General features: G+C 43.0%; 1 protein-coding gene across 1 annotated transcript; it reads left to right on the forward strand.

Annotated features, from left to right (window-relative positions):
- Positions 1 to 1977: 1977 nt before the first annotated feature.
- LOC146516895 (uncharacterized) lies at positions 1978 to 24856 on the forward strand. Its single transcript, XM_085163199.1, has 10 exons — positions 1978 to 2378; positions 7651 to 7732; positions 10548 to 10642; positions 10948 to 11029; positions 11422 to 11791; positions 15705 to 15776; positions 17730 to 18883; positions 20130 to 20959; positions 21117 to 21353; positions 23018 to 24856. The coding sequence occupies exons 1-10, from the start codon at positions 2282 to 2284 to the stop codon at positions 23269 to 23271; spliced, it is 3273 nt and encodes a 1090-aa protein (XP_085019325.1). The 5' UTR covers positions 1978 to 2281; the 3' UTR covers positions 23272 to 24856.
- Positions 24857 to 25329: the final 473 nt, after the last annotated feature.

A 25329-nucleotide genomic window follows, 5' to 3' on the forward strand; every position in this document is an offset into this window, starting at 1 on the left:
ACAGTGAGGGTGTGTTGCACCATTAATTGTAAATAGAACATACAATTTTTTTGAGCAACATATGCTGTCATCTATTAAAAGTGTGGTAAAATGGTCTACCTGCAGTCCAGATGGGTCACCCAGTGAAAACATCTGGAATGGTATAACGTGGAAAAGAGAAGTCAGTCCCACAGCTATTAAACAACTAAGATAAATATAAATCAAATGCTTGGAATTTGTTGCTAAAAGAGTTGATGCAACACAACATGCCACTGTTCAAACTTTTAAAAATGAGTTTCTAGCATCATGGATCCATCCATCCATTTTTGTTAATGTTTAACCATTGGGCACGGAGAAAGGAGGGATTCTCTCAGATATCATAGGGAGTAAAGCAGGACACACCTCAGAGAGGTCTTGAATCCATCAGACTGTAAAGGTTTGACATTTTTTTAAGTGATTTAAAATGTGCTGCATTATGTTTTTATTTAGTTTGCACAGAAATGAAAGCTGTCTTTGTCTACAGCTTGCCTCTTCATCTGTTATTGAGACACCAATCGGGGCGATCGTGGCTCAAGAGTTGGGAGTTCGCCTTGTAATCGGAAGGTTGCCGGTTCGAGCCCCGGCTTGGACAGTCTCAGTCGTTGTGTCCTTGGGCAAGACACTTCACCTGTTGCCTACTGGTGGTGGTCAGAGGGCCCGGTGGCGCCAGTGTCCGGCAGCCTCGCCTCTGTCAGTGCGCCCCAGGGTGGCTGTGGCTACAATGTAGCTTACCATCACCGGTGGATGACTGGATATGTAAAGCGCTTTGGGGTCCTTAGGGACTAGTAAAGCGCTATATAAAATACAGGCCATTTACCATTTACCAGCACCGGTACTTTAAATGAATGTCACACAGGACAAAAATTGCATCTTTGATCAAATTTGTCCAAAATATTAATATAAAATATTAATAAAAGAAGCTCAAGAAAACTGAGAACCAATAAAAAATGTTGTTTATTTAGTTTTCAGATGGTTCATTTACAGTGGAATACACAACACACATTTTAGCAGTACTTAAAGTGCTATCTGCTAATCACAGTAATGTGTCTCTGTGTTACAAAAACTGTGCAATAGCTATGCAATGTCCACATAATTATCAGTGTTGTAATAACTCAGTTCAAATATATGCTATTTGGTTGTTATTTTGAAAGAAATAATGTTAAATTAAAATGAATGACTCCTTCTTCAATTAATTACCTAATTATGACTGACTCGCAGCATTGTATTTCCATTATTTATGAACTTTGTGGACAATGTATTGTTTTATTATGATGTGAAGGTCGTCCAACAGAAATCTGTGCAAATTAGAGTAAAGGAAGTATCCACACATCTATCTATATATATTAGATTTATATTACTTTCCCCCAAATATACTAAATATATAATTATTAATTATTTTACACAGGACGTATACATGGTGGTTTGTCAAATAAATAAATAAATAAGTAAATGCACAGATACAGAAGCCAAGTTAAAAATGTCTAGTTGAATGCCAAAGCATGGATTCAGAGATGATGGCGTGTGAAACCCCAGCAGACAAGATGGGATTATATCATAATAAGTTCTTAGCAATCACCTTTTTTTCTGCTGAAACTATAGCATTATTGTCCTAATAATTATATTTAATTATGTCTTTATAAATATAATAAATACTACTTAAATTTTAAAGGTCATATTATTATTGTTGTTATTATTATTATTCGTAATAGTAGTAGTAGCATTATTATTCATCCATTCAGAAGTTGGTCACTTTGCAGTATAGCTTCTTTTGTAAACCCGTAGATAAAAAGGGAGTGCAAAAGTGAGTAAAACAGTCTTATAAGTATGTTATATTTTCTTTTGTTTGAATAAATAACATGAAACTATATTTTCTTTTAATTTATTTTGCAATTCTCTCGTTTCAAGAGCTAATCACGCTTCTGAGAAACGGTCTACTTTTTCAGCTGCTTGCTGGGCGCATCCATTTTCCCGTAGGGGTGGCCCACATCACCCTATTTAGTGAGCGATACGATATTTAACAATTTTCTTGTTGTGAGGAAATTTAAACACTCGTTTAGTGAAATCGTGTCTTGGTGCGATGTTTGCCGACTGGGGAGTCGTGACAGACCACAGCAGGTCGTGTTTTAGCAGCCGTTGCACCCCTTCACCGAGTCGCTGTGGGAGCGTCTGGAATAACCTTGGTGTGAGCCAGTTGAGAGGCTGGAGAAGAGAGCGAGAGGCTGAACGGTGAGGCGGCCGAAGATCAGCGATTGCTGGCGTGAACATGGCGGAGACTGTACGCTCACTCTTCGAGTACCGGGACCCGCACAGCCTGGATAGCGACGGAGAGGGAGTGAAACCAGCACCAGCACCACGGGGGTGAGAGAGCCCGTTAACTATGAAACACAGGCTTTTAATAGTTTAAAAAAGAAACTGCTTTAACATACTGTTTTCCTACCGTGACAGCTAGAGTCGGGTGGGTGTGTGCGCGCATGTACGCGTGAGGGTGTTTTGATGCAAGTAAAGTTACAATTACAGGTCATTCGTCGAGTTTGTCAGTGAGTGAACGTCCACTTGAGAGAAATTACACGAGAAACTCGCCTGTTTGTTTCGTTGTTACCTTGTTTTTTCCACCGTTAATTCCACCTTACAAAGCGGCTCCAAAGAGGGGTGTGCGCGCGTGCGTGAGCGAGCGTGCGACTGTTGTGTCTGACAGTGAATTTACCCACTGAAGAAGCTGTGTGTGTACGTGTGTGTGTGTGTGCGATAAGTGACAGAGTGAAGAATAATTAGCACAGACACACAGTTTCAGCTACAGTAACAACGCATGCACCACACACTTGTTACTTTTCCAGGTACACGGGGAAAGATGGAGGTTAATAGTACGTTCTGTGTTAAGAGTGTGCATAACAAAAGTTTTCAGCACCACAATCCCACTGCTCACTGTCACAAAGTTATAAAAATACTGGAATTAGTGTACTGTCAAAGCTGCCCTGTGTGTATCTCTCTGTGTAAGTGCGCCTGTGTGTAGGGCGCGCTCTCGTGTGTGTGTGCGTGTGTGTGATTGTGTGAGAGAAAGACACACACGCATAGGGAGGGGAGAGAGCGTGAGAGAGAAAGGAGCAGCTCTGTGTGTGTGTGTGTGTGTGTGTGTGTGTGTTAGAGCAGAGGAAGGAGGAGGGAATGTGTGTGTGAGGGATGGGAGGGGGAGAGAGTGTGTGCGTGACAGTGTGTGTGTGTGTGTGTGTGTGAGAGAGAGTGAGACAGAGATGAGGAGTGGGAGGGGGAGCACAGTGTGCAAGGAGTGTGTGACAAAGAGAACAGGAGTGTGTGTGTGTGTTTGGTGGTTGAGGGAATGAGTAAGTGTGTGTATGTTGGGAAGACAGGGGTGTGTTTGAAAGAAGAGAAAATGTGTTTTAAATGTGTTTTTCAGAGTGTGTGTGTGTGCTTTGTGTGTCTAGTTGTTTGTGAGTGTGTGTGCGACTGAAATAGAAAAATAGAAACTAATTTGTGTGTGTGTGATGGGGGGGTAAATAGAGAGTGGGGCATGAAAGGTGTGTCTACGGTGAGGCACAAGAGAGGGACAGAGACAGAAAGGATTGTGAGACTGTGAAGGACATGTGTGTGTGAGCGTGTACGTGAGAGGAGCATATAAAAAGTGTATGTGTGTGTTTTGGTGTGTAACTGTGTGTGTGTGTGTGTGTGTGTGTGTGTGTGTGAAAGAGAGAGAGACAGAGATAGAGGGGAAGTGTGTTAGAGGCACAGAGAAGGGGAGGGGAGAGTGTGTTTGCGCATACGTGTGTGTTAGGAGAGTGGGGGAGGGAATGTGAGTGTTTGTTTGTGTGTTCATGTGTGTGTGTGTGTGTGTGTGTGAGAGAGAGACAGTGTAGGGAAGTGTGTGTGTGTGAGAGAGAGAGAGCAAGCACGAAGGACTGTGTTTATGTAAAACCAAGGAGTGTGTAGGTTTCAGTGTGTTTTTAGTAGGGATAACAATCACATGTGTGACTGGTAAAGAGTGTGTTTGTTAGCTAGTTGTTTAGGATTGTGTTAATTGTGCATGTTGTCTTAAGAGTAAACATTATTTTTGGGAGGTGTGTGTGAGAGATGGTGCAGAAAGTAGTGAGGGAGAGAAAGTGTGTGTCTTTAAGAAACTGAGGTGTGTGTGTGTGTTGGTGATGAGCAGAGGGTGGGGTGGGGGGTGGGATGGGGGTTAGAGAGGGAGAGTGTGTGTGTGTCAAAGAGGAGAAAGCTAGAGAAGATGGAGGGTGTGTGTTGCACACAGAGAGACAGCACACAGTGAGTGAGTGAGTGTGTGTGTGTGTGTGTGTTTAAGAGAGAGAGAGCAGGAGAGAGAGAGAGAGGAAAAGAGAAGGGAGGGTGTGTGACAGGGTGAGGATGTGCATGCGTGTGTGTATATGTGTGTGTGTGTGTGCGCGCATTCACTTGCATGCGTGCAAGCTTTTGAAACAGCAGGGGAGGGTGAGTTTAAGTGTGTGCTGTGTATGTGTGTGTCTTGGAAACTGAAAAAGAAGGCTTGGTAGCTGCATATGCTGCGTGTGTGCATTTTCTGTGTTTGTGTATTTGTTCTGGTAGGAGAGGTGTGTGTGTGTGTGTGTGTTCGTCCGTCTGTGAGTGTGTGTGTTTGTTCTGCAGTCAGTAAGAAAGGGAGGGGTGTGTGTCAAGGGGGAGACAGACACAAGGTTTGTGTGTGTGTCTGAATGTGTGTGTAGCTCCTAGACAAGGGCAGTATGTTTGTGTGTGTCATACAGAGGGAAGGAGAGTGTTTATGCATCTACTTTGTTTATGAAAGAGGAAAGGACAGTGTGTGTATGTGTGTGCATGCTCAAAGGAAAAGTATGTTGATGTGTGTGTGTGTGTGTGCCTTGTGTGGGTGGTATGGTATATGTGAGAAGGGGGAGGAGTGTGTGTGTGTGTGTGTTTGTATCTCTTTTATTATTGAGGATTCTGTGTGTGTGAGTGTGTGTTGGAGAGAGAGAGAAAATATTCTGCATGAAGGACAGAGTGTACGTGAGGCTTTATTGAGTGAGTTTGTGCATGAGTGTGTGTGAGATTGTGCATAATCCAAATGTATGTGGAGCGCAGAAACAGTTGCGTGACAAGAGGTTGTGTGTCTTTGCATCTGCCAGCACACGTAGTATTTGTTTGTTTGTGGCTGAGAAAGAATAATGGGTCTGATGGAACATGTGTGTATGCGTGCCGTACAGTGGAGGAGGAAATAAATTGTAGCAGATATGCATGAGTTTGAGAATCTGTAATGTACAGATTGAATGTGTGTGTGCTTTGTTTTGTGTGTGTGTGTAAATGAGGGAAAAAGTGTGTGTGTGTCAGAGATGGAACATGAGACTGTGGGTTTGGTTATTTGAGAGAAACTGAGCGCTGGGGAGAGAGAGAGAGTGTGTGTGTGCTTCACTGAGCTTTTCTATGTGTGTGTGTGTGTGTGTGTGTGAGTGTGTGTGTGTACACATGTGAGCTTTGGCGAGAGGGGGAGGGGTATGTGTGTGTGCGTGCATGTGAGCTTGGCTAGAGAGAGAGGATATTTGTGTGCACTTTGTGTGTGTGTCAGAGAGTGAGTGTGTTTGCGTGCCTGTAAGCCTGAGAGGGAGGGGTGTGTGTGTGTGAGTGCGTGTGTGTGAGCGCCTGTTTGCGTGCCTCGGTGTATGTGTGTGGGTGTGTGTGTTTGTGCATGCATGTGGACTAGGAAGGGGGAGGGACGAGTGTGTGTATGTGTGTGTGTGTGTGTGTGTGTGTGTGTGTGTGTCCGCGCACATGTGGACTCTATGAGCTCTGTGTCTGTATGTGTGCTCACGCATATGTGGGTCTTGAGTATGGACTTGTTTGTGTACTTGTGCATGCATGTGGGTTGGCGAGAGGTGTGTGTGTGTGTTGGGAGTGAAGGAGGGAGAGAAGAATGAGAGAATCGATTGAGAGGGTGAGACAGGAATGGAGGGAGATATCGAGGGGTCAACTCGCCGAAGAAGTGGAGGTGAGACAGATTTGGTTGGCGAGAAAGTTCCCAGAAACTCAGTGAACCAGAACTGAATACACAGGCAGACACTCAGAAGACCCAAAATAATCCAGCAAAATATAGATGGAGAAAAACTTTGGTTTTCTGGGAATAAGCTGCTAACCTGTTGGGAAGCTAAACCTGTCTGTTCCGACTTTCTTTCTGGCAGTATGTAGGCATCACTGCAGAGTCCCCCATGACTGCAGTCATATTCTGATAAGCTATGATAAGCTATAACTTCATCATGCTGTTGTTATTCTCACGTCGTTATTTAATCATCCGTTTTAGTTACCAAATATCAAGGGTGTAACGATATTTGCTTCTTTGACTTTGTTTGCTTCAGCGCGCCCTGCGATCCACATAATTACTGTCTGAAACTGCACCACGTGAGGCCAGATTGAAGCGTTTTTTTTTTTGGGAGCGCACAACCTGTTTTTTTTGTTTTTTTAAAATACTGGCTGTTTGTCAACTACAGCGTGAACGCAGAGTTAGCCATCACAGCTGGGCACATAAAGTGCGATTTCTACTCATTTTTTTATTATGTGTTAACTCACTCCCCATTTTAACAAAAAAATTAACCCTTCTGTACATCCATAACCTGCAAGTGTTCTGCAATTTTTTAAATTCAGTTTTATTTATTTAATGCGAAATCACAACAACAGTTGCCTTAAGGGGCTTGATGTTGTAAGATGAATACTATAATACAGGTCAGGGCAGTATAATGTATTGTGGCTCCTTAATTTAATCACAATCACAATTATTTTGGTCAGTATTAAGATCAGTGGAATTATTTAGGAGTTCTCACTGACTTTGAATAAATAGTGGATTTGTTCAAATTTCAACTATAATGTAAGTGAGCTAAAGTGCCGCAGCCAAGGAATGAATTTGCTGGTACAAGTAAAGGAGACAGCAAAGCGCCAAAATAGTCGTTTTATCTCACTTATATTGCTTTCATGAATGAACAGTTTAATTGATTGCACAATCCTAGCGCACTCTTATTTTAAGCATAACAATTCCTGTAAAATGTATTCAGATTAAAGCAGATGGCCGAGTTCTCATGCTTACAAAAAAACAGAAAAGTCATAAATTTGTAACTCTGTTATACTGAGAGTACAGGTGCTATTTGTACAGTGTACCTAGATCATTTATTTTCTCTTTCTTATGATATGTCAGCAGTTGAATGCTGTAAGCGACAAAAATAAAACTATGCTGTGATTTTATTTTAATTTTGTTTAGTTTTTGGAAAACTCCTGTTGAATGAGTCTGTAAGAGTTTTGGAAAAGCCTAGCTAGTTTTTTACGCTACGTCCGATTGATCGAATATGTTTTGAGAACATGTGTGTCCAGCTCAAATTTTGAATATTTGGTTATTAAGCTAAGCGTATTAATTGTCAGTGTGCGACATAACACAGCAGAGTGTTGTCACAAAGCACGTGTGGGTTGCTGGTTTTCACAGAGGATGTTATGATTGTAACGACTGGTCGGCCGCATGGTCATGTGGCTTTTTAAATTCTGTGATAAGTTGAAGAGCACAACTGTTGTGGAGGAGACGTTTCGTCTTTCACGCACGTTGAAATGCTCTATTGTGATTTGTTGGTGATTACCGGGTTGTTTCTCTTCTTTTTCAGATTTATTGCAAATCAGGGTTTGTGTGTTTGTTTGGCACAGGCACAGGGAAGCTTAACAAGAGGAGGGGAGAAAATCTACATATGTGAGTGCAAATGAAGGCGCTCAGTCTTGTTTTACACTATCATAAACACACAGACATGTGCACACAGTATCATGAGATGGGAGTGGAGTGGATCAATAGAAAGACAGTGGGTCTGGTTGATATCTCCTCAGTGACTGTCCTCCCCTCCCTCTGTTCTGTCTCTGTATTATTTTTCTCATTTGCTCCCTTTTCCTACTTTTCTCCCTCTCTGTTTCCTACTGCTTCAGTTTTTTCCTTTCTAGCCCTTTTTCCCTTCATCTTCTGTTTTTTTTATTTCAGTCTCTCTTGTCTGCATGCAAACACACACAGACAGACTCACACACACACACACACACATGCACGCACTGACAGTAATGAACACTTCAAAATCCAAAGCACGATCTTCCTATGGCCTAGTTTTAAAGCCTCCAATGTCATGTGAGTGAAAAATAGACTGACGGAAAACAATATTGAGATGTGTGGTAACAGAACTAGCCCAGATTCTGCAGAGGCAGAATCAGTTTGGCTCTTGTGAGTTTGGCTGTTTTGGCATTGGATTTACTCTGAAGAAGATAATCTCACACAGCCATACTGGGCTCTCACAGGTGGCGGCATTCGGGCTCCATGGGGGTAATGGCACTCTCTTTAGTTTTGATCCGGGTGTCTCGAGTCCAAACACTCACAAGATGGCAGGCTCTTACTATGATTGATACAGTCATTATGTGTTGTATGTTGATTTGTCTCAGTTTAGTTTATTATGGCTCCTTGACACTCAACAGTACTTAAACTGTATTTATTTATTTACTGAATCTTTTTCTGGGGGAGGAAAGTGGCGGGCTGATTAGGATAATGTGGTATTTTCTAATTTAATGGCAAGTTTTATTCAAATTAAATATCACTTTGACCAGTGGGATTTTTTCCTTTACTTTAAACAATAATAAACCCCACATCCCATGCTACAGCCATTTTCACACATGCAATGCAGGCCTGAACACAGATTTATCAGACAGGGTGAATGTGAGAACGCAAATGTCAGAGGCACTGGGATCAGACACTGGCGGGTCTTTAACCTAGTAGCTCCTTACTACAAAGTCTTATGTGTAGCCCGGATTATTCGAACATGTCTCAGTCTGCAGCCGTTTTTACCCCCAATGAGCAGGCGTTGTGTGCTGCCTATTGCATGCTCCACACCGCCTCACCTAAAACCACACAGCGTATTATCAGTAGTGTGAATGCGTCTGTTTCCTGCTACACGTGAGAAAGGACGGCTGGTTAAAATACCCTGACCATATTTGAAAGTGTTGCAAGTTCATTTGTGAAAATTTGTGATTTAAATTTAGTAAATTTTCATGTTTTCACACATGCAGTGCAGCCCAGATGGAGGTGCGTGTAAGAATGCAGCAGTCTCAATAGCTTTTTACTATAGACTCCGCATTATGTCTGATAACACACAGAACAATGTCTCGGATAATACTAATGCCATTCACACACTTTGAATTATAGGACTGTGGGGAATGGGAGTAATATGTCCTTCCTCCCGCATGTGGCAAGTGATTGATTATTGATTATTTCAAGTAGTGAGAAACAGTCCAGTGAAGACTATCTGCTGTTGTGTGTTACACATGAGAAAGTGTCCTACGTTCATGTGTGAAAGTGGCTTACATCTGTAATTTGTGGTTAGTTTTTCACTCTGTTTCTGATATGAAGTACGCCCTAAAGTTTTTGAATCCTAAAAGTGCTGTTGGTGCAGTTCTGGATGCATGGTAACGTGCATGCTGTGCACATGATGGGACAATCCCAGTGCTGGCATCAGACTAATCCACTGATCAACAGGTGGTGCTAATGAGCCAAGAACAACAACAAGACCGTAGTGATTAATGCAGGGTCTAATAATTGACAGTTTGCATGAGATACGTTTTGTACGTGTTACTTTTTGTCTTTGTGGCCCCCTTCTACTACAGAAAAATCAAAGATTGAAAAAGCAGCATTAGAAACACATCCATTTGCCGCAGTGGACAGTTTTCATTGTTTTCAGCACTAAGTTTCACTGAACTACAGAGAGAGCTCTTGTATGTTTTTGACTGAAGTTCTTCTCCATTGAAAGTATCAAAGCTGGATGTGATGTTCATTGATTGTTCTCGTCATCACCAGTTCAGTGTTTTGAACCTGCATGTGACGAGAGAGATGCAGGTCTGACTGTGAACCTTCGTGCTCATTGGTTAATTACTAATTAGTCTTTCACACTGTCTGTGGTCTTCTCCAAGGGCTGCACAAACAGGGGTAGGCCACATATTTTTGACACTGCCCCCTAGTGACAGCACACAGGCACAACATGTATACCAACCAGTATCTGGAAAGCTGTGAAGGTCAGTGAAGTATAATGAATATAATATAAGGATGGCTAGCTGCTAATTACTGGGGATGTATTTGCCTCTTAATTAAAACGTATTTGTTGCTCTCTGAGCCCTCTTTAATTTCTGAACCTGAATTGTGAGCAAAGACGATTATGTCCTCTTTGCCAAGAGTTTTGTTGGACTTGGACTGAGCGACTTCCTCCGAGTCAGTCGGTGCAGATCATGTAAAATCCTAAACTCTACTAGATTTTCCTGTTGTTCCAGTCAAACACGGTGAAGAGCTGTTTAAATAACCATTTTCTACTTACTGTGCATCTTTTGTTTGCTGATATTGGAGTTAGCCCTCCAATGTGGTCTGCATTGATTCATTAGGTGGCTATCAGTTTATTGATCATATCTGATTGATGTGAAGTTTGGCCAGTAGGCCGATTGATTAAATGATAATTGTGTGCTTTGTGTGGTCTGTGTGTTTTTCTGCCAGACGCCGGCTGTGGGAGGAAGAGAAAAGGGACGCCCGTGAAAGTCTTTGTAACGCCCACTGAGGAGGAGAGCGTGTCTGAACACAGGTTCAGCCCAGGTGTGTGTGTGTGTGTGTGTGTGTGTATTATTATTCTTACAGCAATGACCTGTGCATGTGCATGTTCATGTTTGTGTGTGATATGTGTATCTGCATCTGTTGGTGTGTGTTTGTGACTGGTGTGGGTGCAGAGCATGTGACCTAGTTTTGTGTATGTGTCTGTGTGCTTGACTGTGTATGTGCTGCTATGTGCACTTGTGTATGTGCTGCTCCAGGAGATGGGGTGATGCCCTGTGTGTGTGCCCGTGTGTTTCCCTGTGTACATGTTTGTAATCCTTTTATACTGACAGTTTCTGTGCTCTCAGGTGAACGAAAGGAGGCAGGAGAGAATAAACGTCCCATGCTGGACAGTCCTTTCTACAATTCAGAGCCTGCTCCTCATCCCTGGTGAGTGTAAATTAAATAGTACTTCCTTTCCATCTTCTAGACAAAATAAATGGTGACTAACCTTCATTAATTCAACTCAGAATTCACCAATCAGAGCAGCAGCATCTGTAAACCCTGGGTGGATGAACTCCTAGCATATTTACAGTTTTTTGTATTTTTTGTAAACTTTATACATGACTCAAATGACTGATGAATTATAATAATTACTGTATATTCATTTTCTGTAAAGCAGCTACTTGTTTCAGCACTAAACACAGCTAGAAAAGCAGAAACACAACATCTTTCCAGTCCTAAGAAAGTAGGAAAAAGCACAAGGACAGAACAGAATAATAAAAACAATATTATTTTAATAAAGGTGAATTTTACTTCCAATCCTCCACCTTCTTCATCAGTGGTCCATCGGAGCAGGCTCATGACAAAGTCTCCCCCGGACTCAAGCACGGCTCCTGCTCATCCTCTACACCAGTTCTGTCTCCAGCTGCTTCCTCAGCTGCAACACCAACGCCTGTCCCCGCCCCCGCCCCAGCCTCCGCTGCTTCAGCTCAGGCCCCCTCTCTGACCCCTGCGTCCACAGCTCCAGCTGCTCCAACAGCCTCCGCTCCGGCTCCGACAGCCAGCTCTTTCCCTCCCTCCCCTAACTGCCGTATCCGAGAGGTCCACTGCGGCAACCAGGTGCGACTGGTGGTTATTGCCATTCGAGACATCACCAAGGGCGAGGAGATCACTGTGGACTACAGCCTAACCGAGTGGGGCGAGAACCTGGTCAGTGTCATGGCACATATTACATCAAGACTTTTTCTCATCCTTAACCTCACATTAGTGCTTGCTTATATCAGAATAGAATAGAATTCAACTTTATTGTCATTGCACATGCACAGGTACAGGGCAACGAAATGCAGTTTGCATCCATCCAGAAGAGCTTTTAGTGCTATAGATATATTACAATATATATTAGCAATAATATAGATATGTAAGTATATTACAGAAATGGGTCTGTTATGGTATGTTATAATGTACACGGTATGAAGTATGTTATGAATATTCTATAACTAAGTATGTACAGGCTGTAGTGAGTACAGGCTATGTACAGGCTATGAACAGGATATAAATATGAAATAAAAAACTATACAGAAATCTGAGATATACAGTTATACAGAAATGTGAACTATGCAAGTTATAAACAGTTGTAGGATTGAAAATTATCGTATGTACAGAATGATTATTTACACAGAACTATACAGTAGTGCAGTTAAGATAAGTGAGATATGTGGGTAATTTCTACAGAGGCTATAAAGTGCTAGTGGTTGTGAGTGGTGGTTCAGTCCATGTTATTATTGTGTGTTTGAGGGTACGGTTGTCCATTGTGTGTGTAGGTGGTTGTGGGTGTGTGTATGTCCAGTCCATGAGTTTAATGTGGGTCAGATGTCAGGAGGCAGAATTCAAGAGTCTGACAGCTGTGGGGAAGAAGCTGTTCCGGTACCTGGTGGTCTTAGTCCGGAGGCTCCTGTAGCGCCTCCCAGAGGGCAGGAGGGTGAAGAGTCCATGTGATGGGTGACTGGGGTCTTTGATGATTTTCCCAGCCCTTTTCAGACACCGCTTCCTGTAGATATCCTTTATGGCAGGAAGTGGTGCTCCGGCAATGCGCTGGGCAGTTTTCACGACCCTCTGCAACGCCTTCCGGTCCGAGGCAGAGCAGTTCCCGTACCAGACTGTTATACAGTTGGTCAGGATGCTCTCGATGGTGCAGCGATAGAAGTTCACCAGGATGTCTGAGGACAGGTGGTTCTTCCTCAGAGTCCTCAAGAAGAAGAGGCGCTGGTGAGCCTTCTTGACCAGCTTGGAGCAGTTGGTCGTCCAGATGAGATCCTCGGAGATGTGGACTCCCAGGAACTTGAAGCTGCTCACACGCTCCACAGCCGTCCCCTTAATGTGGATGGGTGGATGTGGGTCAGCATTCCTCCTGTAGTCCACGATGAGCTCCTTGGTCTTCTCGGTGTTAAGCAGCAGGTTGTTTCTGTCGCTCCACTCAGCCAGACGATCCACCTCCTCCCTGTAGGCGGCCTCATCGTTGTCACTGATGAGGCCAATCACCGTGGTGTCATCTGCAAACTTAATGATGGTGTTGGAACCATCAGCAGGTCTGCAGTCGTGGGTGAAGAGGGAGTAGAGGAAAGGGCTCATCACACAGCCTTGTGGTACACCGGTGTTCATTGTGATTGTAGATGAGCAGCGGTTATCCAGCCGGACATGTTGGGGGCGGTTGGTCAGGAAGTCCAGTAACCATTTGCAGATGAGGGAACTGATGCCCAGGTCTGTCAGTTTCCTGATGAGTTGTGAGGGGTGGATTGTATTGAATGCTGAACTGAAATCTATAAACAGCATTCTGGCGTATGTGTTGTTGTTGTCCAGGTGTGAGAGGACAGAGTGCAGTGCGATGGAGACTGCATCCTCTGTGCTCCTGTTCTGGCGGTATGCGAATTGGTGGGGGTCCAGGGTGGGGGGGAGACAGGATTTGAAGTGTGCTAGGACCAGTTGCTCTAAGCACTTAGTGATGATGGGGGTGAGTGCTACTGGGTGGTAGTCATTGAGGCAAGATGGGTTGGAGTTTTTGGGTATCGGGACGATGGAGGTGGATTTGAAGCAGGCCGGTACCACAGCGTGGGCCAAGGACAGATTGAATATGTCTGTGAGCACTCCTGCAAGTTCCTCAGAACACGCTCTGAGAACACGCCCGGGGATGCCATCAGGACCTGCAGCTTTGTGGACATTGATCCTGCTCAGCACCGCTCCTACATCGGTGGGGGAGAGAGTCAGAGGTTGGTGGTCTGGCGTCATGTCTGTTTTGGTTGTGGTTGTGGGGTTCCCTCGCTCAAAACGAGCATAAAAGTTGTTGAGCTCGTTGAGGAAGGAGACATCAGAGGATGCGGGGGAGGGTTTGGTGATCCTGTTGTCTGTAATGGTCTGGAGTCCAGGGATACTATAGACAGTCTAACAATGCAGAAAACCTGATGAAATGTTAGCGCTTGTCGCCAAAATTTGGTTCAAGGATTGACTGCTTTTTTCCAGTGTTTATCAGTCGCTCAGGGAGAAATTAGTTTTAAAAAGGTCTCCTCGTCAATAGTAGCCAGGATAGACCACAACACAGTGCAGCCACAGGACATTTTGTTTTGATTGAGCGTAGCTGCTCATGTTTTCTGTCTCTTTACAGCTCAATCATCTACTTAGCCAAACCTATAACAAAACAGTGTTTTTATGCCTACATAAAAGAAAACTCCCGCAAAAAAAGGATCGGGGCTCACCCCAAAGGAAAACCACCACATTAAAAAAGTAATTTAGTTAAGAATGGAATAGCTTTGTATTTATCTAGTGGTCAGGCATGGCAGACTTCATTTAAATAAGGTAACACACACTTATTATATATGGGCCAATCCTCTTTCTTACACGCAGTCACCCCCAAAGAGCCCATTTTTTGCTAGGAAAAAGCTTCACGCTGTATGTAAAGGATGGACTGAGCCTCTGTGACATCACCTATTTGTTTGGTTTATAGTCACTGTTTTAAAGCCTCGAGCTCAGCTATGTGCATAATGAGTGAGGGGTGGATCTGACTGAGGAACTAAGGACACTGCAAACTCATGCAGCTGCGTCTTGTCAATCAAATGTCAGATAGACCATAATATAGAACATGAGCCATCACGTTCATCTTAATAAGACCTAAAACTAGCGAGACCACAAATTTACCAAGAAAATGTTTACTGAGGTTATGGATTGAATGAGAAGTACTTGGAAGTACTGGACTTATTTTCGCAACTGTAAAAGTGACTCCCCCTGCTGACCATGAGAAATAACGCAGATATACAGCAGATTTTTTTTTCAGCTGTGGAGACCACAGCCATCGTTTATATACACTCTTTGACTGAAACTTCCTTTTAAGCTCAGGTGGAAATTCAGTTTTAAATCCAAACCCAACCGCTGGTTGAGGATAGGTCAAGGAAAGCCATTCACACTCTGAATATCACTGATGGCTTCAGATAGGCAACCATATGTACTCACATTCTTGGATCAGCTTCAAACACGTATCCCTGTTTCACACACGCACACATACACACACTGCACACACATTAATGTTACACACACAAGCTAAGCAAGGCATGGGGTTACCATGGTGATGGTTGAGCGCCAGCTTGCTTTCTACCTATAGTGCTTAAGCAACAGTCGCCATGGTTATTGCATGACATCTGTTCTTTTAATGGATCTCATTAGATCAGATCAATTTATTCAACAGGATGATGATACCAGAATCCATTTAGGAAGATTAAATTGACAAAAATGGAGAAATTGACATCAGTGGCTGCAGTGGAGCCAAGGCGGCTCACATTCTGTTAGACTTTTGTTATTGGTTAATTGATCTGCTCTGTACCCGGCATTCCAGCATGATTGATAATCCCATTTTAATTTCTTATGAGAAGCTGACAGTGTTTGAATGCAGGTCTGTTTGAACTTCTTTTTGCTTGGCTCGTTATTGAGACGTTTGGCGTCATAATCAACCTTTGCGCCTTGGGCCAACTGTGGAGGGCTATCCTTGTGCTCTCTGAGTGACAGCTGAGTCTGATTGTGATGGCAAACATTAATGTGCAGCGTGCTGGCTGTTTTAATGTGAGTGGTCTGTGTCCCGCAGGGTTTTCGTGGTACTGTTTCTCCCGCGCAACATGACTGCAGCTCTGACACCGAGACCAACAATATCAAAAAGGTAAAAGAAAAACACCACTTGGTTCCTAAAAGCACAAACAGTGATGTAAAAAACAAAACAAAAAAACCCTGCAGCGTTGTAATTTTTAAAGATGTAACAAGTAGACTTTGCGCAGCACATGTAGTTACTGGGTAGGAGGGGCTGTTTTTGAAGTCTACAAAGGAAAAGCCACATTAATTTTTTTAAATAGACACTTTTTGAGCACATATCCCAACATGAAAATCTCTCAGTTCAGTCATAACTTCAAGCATTACAAAATATGAAGGTGCTTTGATTAAAAGCCAGAGCTTGTCTTCATAAAATCATCCCTTAAGTTTACTTATTGAACTTTTAGATCAATAAGTAAACAAAACAAGTTGTTGTGGCAAAACTAGTCAACATGAATAAACTTTTAAATTCTATGTTGAATTCTAGGTGATGTCATTCTGCAGTTTTAGCAACAGTTAAAAGCTAAAATCTCCTTTTCCTCCATACAAAGGCACCAGGGGCTTGTGGGTAGTGTAGTATTTAGATCTGTCAGCCACAGAGAAAATGTGATCTGCCAGGAACAAAAGATGAAATATTTAAAACCAGAGGATCATTACATTAGAGTAATTTCTTGGTTGTCTTTTCACATATCCCTAGATTACTTTCTAAATATGAATTAAATTTTTTTCATTTAGTTAGTAGTTTTCTCTATACATTGTAAATATTAAACGAAAGCAAAATGGGTATTTTTATATTTTCAACTCATAAAATAATAAACTGACAATGTCGTATTACTCCTTGATGTTCACATGTTTTACTTTCATTGCTATAATAGCATTTTCTGCAAAAACACAGTAAGATAAGTAAGATAAGAGCATAGTGGAGCGTATGGTAACTGATAAATAAAAAACATTTTTTACTACAAGCCACATTTACCCATTCACTGATTCATAAAGAGCATTATTTTATGCCTTAAGGTGCTTTTTTCTATGAATCTCATACTCTCACTCCAGTGGCAATTTGAGGTTCAGCATCCTGCCCAAGTTGTTTTCCATTGCAATTGAGGAACATTTCAGTGTGGGTGGGGTTGTTATAGCAACGCGGCCAATAAGTCTATTGACGTCATTTGTATGCAACGCAAAGGCAACAGTGGTGGACATCAAGTTGATGGTACACCTGCTGCTAAACATCTGTAGCTCTACGTTGGACCACTGTTTTAGTTCGTGTGTAACAACTTCCTCTCATTGCTGGATTTAAAAAATGGCAGGTTTGATTTTTGTAAAGAAGTCACTCCTATGACTCATTCACTGACGCCACAGTTTTGTCTCGACTTAGCTCACTTGGAACCCCGGATGAGAAGGTACTAAAACAGTACCAGGTACTACCAGTTAATGGGGAACCCTAAAAACTGAGTAGAGTCAAGTGAGTAAAACTAGTGGAAAAGAGGCTGTTGTGCCATGACAGCGTTTTACTAATCAGACTAACAAAAGTTAAACATGCCTTTAGTTGGAATATATTTAGTGAGCAGTGACATTTCAGTTTCACTGGTATAATTCTGCCAATAAGTGATATAGTGGACAGCTTTGGAAAACAGCTGTGACTTGGTAGCTCTCAGTGTTTTACAGAAGTTAAAGAAGAGCTGCAGTCATGAACTAAAAGCATCTCAGCTTGGCAACTTGTAGTTTTGTTTTGTTTTTTTCCTGCACATATTGATCCTCAAGGTTTTATCAGTCTTGCCTATTAAAAATTCTGTTGACTATAATGCACTTATTCAAAGCGGTTAGGATAAAAGTTAGGAATATTTTTGCAGATCTGTACAACGCATATGTCTAAAGGAAAAAGAAAAAGGGTTCAGGAAGGAAATAACAAAGGTTATGAACTTCAGAAGACTTCATTTATTTGAAAGTAGACAACTTTTGTGGTAATTTTATTACTACTGTTAAAAAACCCCTCAGGCTAACACTTGTTGTTGTTTTTCACGTGCAGGAGGAGGAACCACTCTCCCTGACCACCCAGCAGCAACAGCGGCAACAACAGCAGCAGGAATATGTCACCCCGTCGTGGTCCCTCTCCCCGTCGTCCTCGCCCATCTCCCATTCTGATGCTAGTGACTCAGATGCTGGAGATGAGGACAACTCCAGCCCGCGTGGGCGTGCGATACGCCGGCGAAAGAAACGTCGAGGCACTCCTTCAAAGAAAAAGACCCCCCATCGGACCCCACCGGGGAGGCCGCCGCAAGTCTCCCCATCGAGCGGTCCTCATCACAACAGTCTGTTTCCTTCATCCCATTCTTCAGCGCAGTCTTCTCCACCCTGCTCATCTTCATCCACTTCTGTATCCTCAGCCAAGCCTGTGTTCAAACCTCCAGGTCCTTTGGCTTCCAACACTACAGGCAGTGTCACCGCGAATGTCTCCAGAGGAGGAGTTTCCATAGACTCCATGCGCCAAACCTGCGAGTACTGTGGACGCCACTTCCGCTCCCTGGGCCGCCACTTAGATAAACACCATGCTCATCAGCCCGATGTTTGCTCCGCACTCGTCGAGCGCTACACGCAGATGCCCCGTCTGCAGGCACAGAACTCGAACCCAGCCTCAGCTCACACGCACACCCAGCAACGCTCGAAATTGTCACACGCTACAGGACAGAGCCGCGGTTCAGATCTAGCACCAGGCAGCGTTCAGGATCTCTCCATGTCTCCGCCCACTCTCATGTCAGGTAACCAATCCCCTGCTCCCTCCAGTAGAAACTCCACCCCTCCTGTTCTGACTCCTCCACGAGGACAGAATGCAGTGCCGGTGTCGGTGCTTAAGAGGAGCCCGCCTCCTGTGGCTCTGACGCAGTCCAAGAAGGGAGCGATGAGGAAGCTTAAGAAAGAAAGGCAGGTGGAAGAGGAGGAGGAAGGCATGGATGAAGATGAAGAGGATGTGGAGGTTGTGGAGGTGAAGAGACCAATAGACGAGGATGAAGTAGAGCTGGTGTGCCCTCAGTCCTTCAGCACCAAGTTGGCCAAAGAGATACAGCCAACAAAAGAAGAGGAGGATGAGGAAGAAGAGGAAGAGGAGGAAGAGGAGGAGGAAAATGGGGTGATGGAGGTAGAAGATGAAAGTGGGACAGAAGATAAGGAAAAGGACTTGCTGAGGTAACTTAGTCAGTGAATGAGTTGTAAAGGTTAAGGGCGTTACACACTGAACGCATTGCGTAAACAAAATTCAGAAGCTGACATGAAGCGATGATGAACTCACAACAAACTCCAAACTATTTGCCTCCGATGCCACCTAACTACACTGACAATCACAAATATTAATTATGTTGTCTGATTAAACCGGCCTCCGTTTTTAATTACATTTTTCATTTACTTTCATTATTTATAAAAAAAATAGCTGGGAATTACTGAACATGCCCACGACGATCATTCACTTACAATATGATATTATTGTGATTTTTAATGTTTTGAAGTATGCCGTATAGTGACAAGTTAAACTCTGTCGGTGTCAGTTTTATCCATTAAGATGAGATTTTCAAATGTACCAACACTGTCACTAAAACCTGCCACAATGTTACCACAAGAGGAGTCAGTCTGATCTCAGCCGTATACGGCAGCTAACATAGCAATTAACTCTGTATTCATTTTTTTCTAGGATTTCTATAAATCTATAAATATAAAAGAAAACAATCACGTATCTGTTGCACTCTACATAGAAAGATATTTGTATTCACTAGAACTTTACATTTGAGCTCAGCCACCTTCCTGTTTTATATTAATATAAGCAGGGTACAACCATATGGCAGCCAGCTGAGTTGAGCCCCTCAAGTAGTCCTCATTGACAAAGGCTCATTCAGGCTGATGCTATGGTGGAAGCCTTTCTGCATTTATAAATTAAAGAACAAATAAGTTACCTGCAAACCTTCAAGAGTATCTATGAGAGTGACTGCAGTCAGTCCAAGTCAATATCTGGTTTCCCTGTATCGATACAGTATCGCCACACTATGCTGTATAGATTTTTTTTTTTTTTTTACCTACCCCTGTTGTGTAGCCAGATGTTTGATATTCCACCAAAACAGGTTCCTGGCACAAATTCATCAGTGTGTGTAAATAGTTTGATGAAATTGGTTTGTTTTTAAGTCTCTTTAATCTAAAAACTGATCCAAACTAGACACAGCGTGGAACTTAATGACTAACTGCTTTACTCATTTTAGTTAATGATTTCTATTTAAATTAAATGCTTTATGTAGAGGTGCATTATACAAATTTATACATATATCTGGCTAACTCCTACATGGCAGCTGGTACAGGTGCTTTGTGAAATATTTCTGTAACAGTCCTCTTAGTGAATTGTGTGAATGAATATTTTTATTAAGATCCCAATTTTCCTTTATTTTTGCAGTGGTTCGGGGCGTCACCACATGCTGCCCCTGCTCTCCTCCCTGTCCTCTCTGGTGCTGTACCTCCGCCGGCTGCAGCACTCGGCCTTCTTGTCTCTCTCTCGCCAGCTGCAGTCTGCCGAGGCATGGCGCCTCCTCTGCCACTCCAGCCTGGCGCTCCTTATCCTGTATAACCGGCGGCGTGAGTGTGAGGTCTCTAAGCTGTCCATCAGTGAATATCGGGCTCGTGTTACTCCTCAATGCCCTGTTCCTGTTCCACCTGGTGCCCCTCCAGCTCTTACCCCATTAGAGGCCTCCCTGTCGCCCTTTGAGCGCATGGTGCTTCCTCACCTCCCCAGAGTTGGAGTCCAGGGTAAACGAGGACGTGTCCAACCCCTCATCCTACCTCCTCACTGTGAGCCCTGTCTGGAGCTTCTCCTGCAGACACGGCAGGATGTAGGAGTTGACCCTGCAAACCCGTACGTTTTTGCTCGACCCTACCACTCTCCTGCCACGCCACTGCGTGGCACCGATCTGCTGCGCAGCCTCGCTCGCTCCAGCGGTACCCGCAATCCCCGTGCCCTGACCCAGACGAGGGTTCGTCGACAGGTAGCGATCCTAACTCAGCTGCTGCTTCTCGGAGAAGGAGAGGAGCCCGGACAGCTTGGAGGCAGCGCTGTGGAGAGGCTCGAGCACTTCCTTGAGAGGGAGTACCACGTGACTCAGAATTGTGCTGGTATTGGCCAGGACCCAGGCCTGATGGGGAGAGTGGGCCGGGTCGTGCTGTGTGGAGAGAGGGATGGAGTACTGTTCAGAGGAATGAGCCTGAACCACATCTGTCTGGAACTGGATGGTGAGATGGATGGACCGCTCGTGAATGAGTGATGTTTTGTCCTTGGATTGTAACTTTTCTTTCAGTTTTTTGTGAATGATTGAGTGTGACTGCAGTTTATTGGAAACAAACATTTTTAACATCAGGCTGATGAAGTTCTCTTCTTTGCTCTTTTCAGTCATGTCAGGAAACTCAGCAGACTCGTACTCGGAGGGAGAATCTGAAGGGGAGAATGTGAAGGAGAAGCCTGAGGTGCACGCCCCTGCTCCGGCTTTGAATCCTACACCCACCCTGCTGTATGTCAGGAAGGGCAAGAACAACGGGAGGGTCGGACGACCCAAGAAGCTCAAGAACAACCAGCTACCCCCTCCGCTTCCTCTTGACCCTCCACCCGCAAACCGCAGGAGAGGCACAGGTCAGCCTAAATCAGGTTTATTTGTGTGTCGAGTGTTACGTGCATTTGCACAATGCAATGAGATAGTTGTGTGTATACGATTTAAAAATAAAAACACTCACACCTAACAAGAAAATTGAAGCCGAATGCATTTATAACACCATTATTATAATATGAAAAGGTGAAGAAAAAAGGAGGGAAAGAAACTTCACAACATGAATGGTTCAAGCTGTTTTGTTTGTCAGAGAAAGTGAAGCCCAAGGTGAACTGGTGCATTTTTATCCCAGTAGGGAATGTTCACTGGTTGAATTACAGGAAATAAATGCTCAATGTTGAAGTCACAAACATTTGATGTACCAAAGGAGCCTCAAGAAGTTGAAGGTTTAGGAGGTGCAAATAATTAAGATGTTTCGTATGTGCAGTATCTTTAGTTCAGTTTTATTGGAAAATAATGGATATATTTAGGGGTTTGGGGAATGATAAAGCATAGTATTGCAAATATTGTAACAATACCGACACCAAATATTGCTACTTTATTAAAATAATAAAAATTCTCCGGGAATACTACAAACAAGAGGGCATCCAACACTCAACACACTTAGCGTGACAAAGCTATCTCCTAATTTAGAGTAACCTAATAAATCAGTCACACGAGGAAAAATAGGATGTAACCTCCTTGCATCTACAAAAAAATACATAAAAGAAAATCAGCAGCTGCCTGGTAAATGTATTGATGTTTTCTTTTTCCACATTCTGGGACCAATCGCAGTTTGTGGTGACTGATTGGTTGCCCAGAGCTTGAGAGTGGTGGACAAAACCATTTTTGTTCACAAGGCGTTTGCACAGGTCACCTGATAGGAGGAGACCTTTCTGCAAACAGTCACGTCTGACTTGGACTGACTGCAAACAACCTCAGAGACTGTCAAAGGTGGCCTGGTAGCACGTAGCACAAGTGGACATGGTTGGTATCACTGCACAAAGGATGCAAAAAACACACCAAGCTGTCCCTTTTCAGGACATAATTTTTTATGTAAAAATCAGTAGTGTCTTAGTTAATAGCTCCAAATAAAGAGCGATCTCAATAAACAGCAGTTGTGGAATCTGATGGGCACAAAATGTTTCTCTCAGTTTGTCACCACAGTCATTTTTCTCTCTCCAAGTTTGATTTGTTTGTTATTTTTCTGATAGAAGTGCTTCCTTCTCTAGAGCTGACTTAAGTGGTAATGAAGTGTTTCAGTTGCATCACTCCTCATTAAACAGTGTGTTGTCTGTTATGTGTGCAGTTGATAAAGAAATATTTTGTCTCTTGCCAAAAAATTAGTTGTGAGATTATTCTCTTTTAGTTAATTTACAGCACATTGTAATTTAACTGTACTGGCAGTAAATTTACAGTCACATTAAGTTTACTTTTAGTCATATAGTTCAGAAATCTGTGGATCTTCCTGAGTTTCATCACCAGATCTTTATCTTTATCAGACTGGACCTCAGTTTTTATGCTAACATGGAAAAGAAATGTCAGAAAAACAGAAATGTAAACGCTCTCAGCTCTGTATTTTCTCCAGTTCAGCCATACGTTTTGTGCTCTTTTAAGACCTTTAACTTTTGAACTGTCACACTTTGATTCAGAGTACGAGCTCTAAAAAATCATTTAACCTCTAACTCTGTTCCTCTTTTGTTCACTGCAGGAAAGCGAGGCGTTCTGAAGCGTCCCTGGTCAGAGGCTGAGCGCGCTGCAGTCGAGGAGCACCTGACCCAGAACATCAATGAGCTTCGCGTTCCCGCCAAGGCTGACTGTGAGCGCTGCCTGCAGCAGTGCCCCCTGCTGGTCAACAATCACCGCGACTGGCGAGCCATCAAGTTCTACTGCCACAACCGCATTCAGCTACTGAAGAAGAATCAGCGGCGTGAAAGCGAACCCCAGCCCCTCACTGTCTGCTGAGGGGGCGGGTTTTGGGTGGGTTGGGAGCCCGTAGGATGTTTATTTCGGTGAAGCTGATCAGAGCAGAATCTCAAATGGTACCTGCTGCCCACAAAATGCACTAATTTTGAGAGGACGGTCCTAAATTTAACACCGCTCTCTGGCAGTGCGGTTTGTTTTTGACGTGGCTTCTAATTTGGCTCCTGATGGCATTTCATTTTGAGCCATACAAAAAGAAAAATTTGTGCCGCTCCATTTCAAGGTCTTAAAATTACACTAGAGTATTCGTGGTGCTCCTGGCTTTGACGGTTACAGTGGAAGTCTTGTTAAAAAGCAGTGCACTTGGACTCGGGTGCCGTTTGAGACGTGCTGTGAGAGACCACAGCCTGTGCTGTGTTGTACATGGACATTTTTTTTCCTTCTTCTTACATGGATACACTAAACTGAAATGTAAACACAGGAGGAAACCAATCCCTACAGTGTTGTTATATGAACGTTGTGAAGTAGCATTAGTGTTTTCTGCACTCGGAGACGTTAATAGGACAAATGGCCCGCACTCGGGGGCCACACTTTCCTTCATAGCGGCTTTATAATTAGAATAGACCTAACTACTGCTAACTGAGAAGAGAATAGCCAGATCTGTCCTCAAACAACCGTGTTTTTGTTTTCATACAACTGACTGTGCAATTCTGTTCGCATAATATTTGGACCTTAATTTCCATGTGAGGTACTAGATGATGAATGAGTTATGCTCTTGAAGCTACTATAACGTTTTTTTTAAATTAATTGAAATGATTCTTCATTGTGATGGAGACAATGGGTTTCATGGCAGCGACAATTAAATGGCCTGTGAATGTTGTGAAGTTCTATTTGGATACCTAAGATTAGTTAAATCACAAAGAGCTGTTGTGAAGCCTGTTGTCTTTCCCGTCAACGGATACGGATAAATATTTTGCCCTGAGCAACTCTTATGTTTTAGCTATGATTTTGTGTCTTTCTGCCCATTGCACATTTTCATTCAAAGCAGTAAAAAAGGTGCTATAGGCCAATAAGCTGGATATCACTTTATGTGTGGAGAGGAGATTTCCCTTGGTTGTGTTAAAGGTTACTTAAAAAATGGGCATTTATCAGAGGAGTGATTGTTCTGTGGCGCCACTTTTGTTGCATTGTCTGTCTTGTCCTTTTCAATGGCTAGAGCTCTCCTCCTCTTTCTCTGTCCTTTCCCGGCCACACTACACAGTTTGCAGCTCGACCAGATTTTTATTTTTCAGTGTTGCTGGAAATCTGTGTCCATCAGAGTAAAACCTCCATAAAACCTCAAAATGGATACTTGAAGTAATTTAAACCTTTTGCAGAATCTTTGACCTTATCTCGCTCTAGCCTTGCCAGTTACATTGTACATAACAAATATATTATCATTGAGCTAACTGGTTGTTTGTGCTAGGCATTATGTAGCTTTCTCCATTTACAAGGTGTTGCTATCTGTACATAAGGCAGTTTTGTAAATACTCTACAGAGAAACAAAGAAAAAACACAATGTATGACATGCCTTGGTTATTGTGTTATGTTTTTTCTTTTTTATAAGTCTTATAAAAACTTAAAGATCTATGATTTGTGTTGTGGTTATTTAAAAGCTGAAGTGTTTTATTCTGTTGGAAAAGAAACACTAGAAACACTAATGTCACCGGGTCTTAACTCAATGAAACACCTACACTTACAGGCCACTTAAGCACAGTAGTGTGAAAAAGTGATTGCACCCTTCCTGAGTTCCTATTGTTTTCCATGTTTGTCTCACTCAAATGTTTCAGATGAAATGAATTTAAATATTACACAAAGATAACACAAGAAGGTGTTTCTAATTATGGGAGGGAAAAATCCAAACCTACTTGGACCTGTGTGAAACCTAATAACTGGTTGGGCCGCCCTTAGCAGCAACAACTATAATCAAGAGTTTGTGATAACTGGCAGTGAGTCATTGGCAATGAACTGCCTTTATAAGGTCATGCCACAGCAACTCAATTGGTTTCAGGTCAGGACTTTGACTAAGCTGCTCCAAAGGTTTTTAACTGTTGGTATGAC

This window comes from Neolamprologus multifasciatus, chromosome 6, assembly GCF_963576455.1.
Source record: "Neolamprologus multifasciatus chromosome 6, fNeoMul1.2, whole genome shotgun sequence".
In the NCBI taxonomy this organism is placed as follows: domain Eukaryota; kingdom Metazoa; phylum Chordata; class Actinopteri; order Cichliformes; family Cichlidae; genus Neolamprologus; species Neolamprologus multifasciatus.

What these genes read in the sequence shown, in the direction of transcription:
- LOC146516895 (XM_085163199.1), top strand. Translation starts at nt 2,282, where the DNA reads ATGGCGGAGACTGTACGCTCACTCTTCGAGTACCGGGACCCGCACAGC. An exon ending in GAGCCTGCTCCTCATCCCTG is followed by an intron (nt 11,030 to 11,421) that starts GTGAGTGTAAAT and finishes CTTCTTCATCAG; the next exon opens with TGGTCCATCGGAGCAGGCTC. An exon ending in AAACCGCAGGAGAGGCACAG is followed by an intron (nt 21,354 to 23,017) that starts GTCAGCCTAAAT and finishes TGTTCACTGCAG; the next exon opens with GAAAGCGAGGCGTTCTGAAG.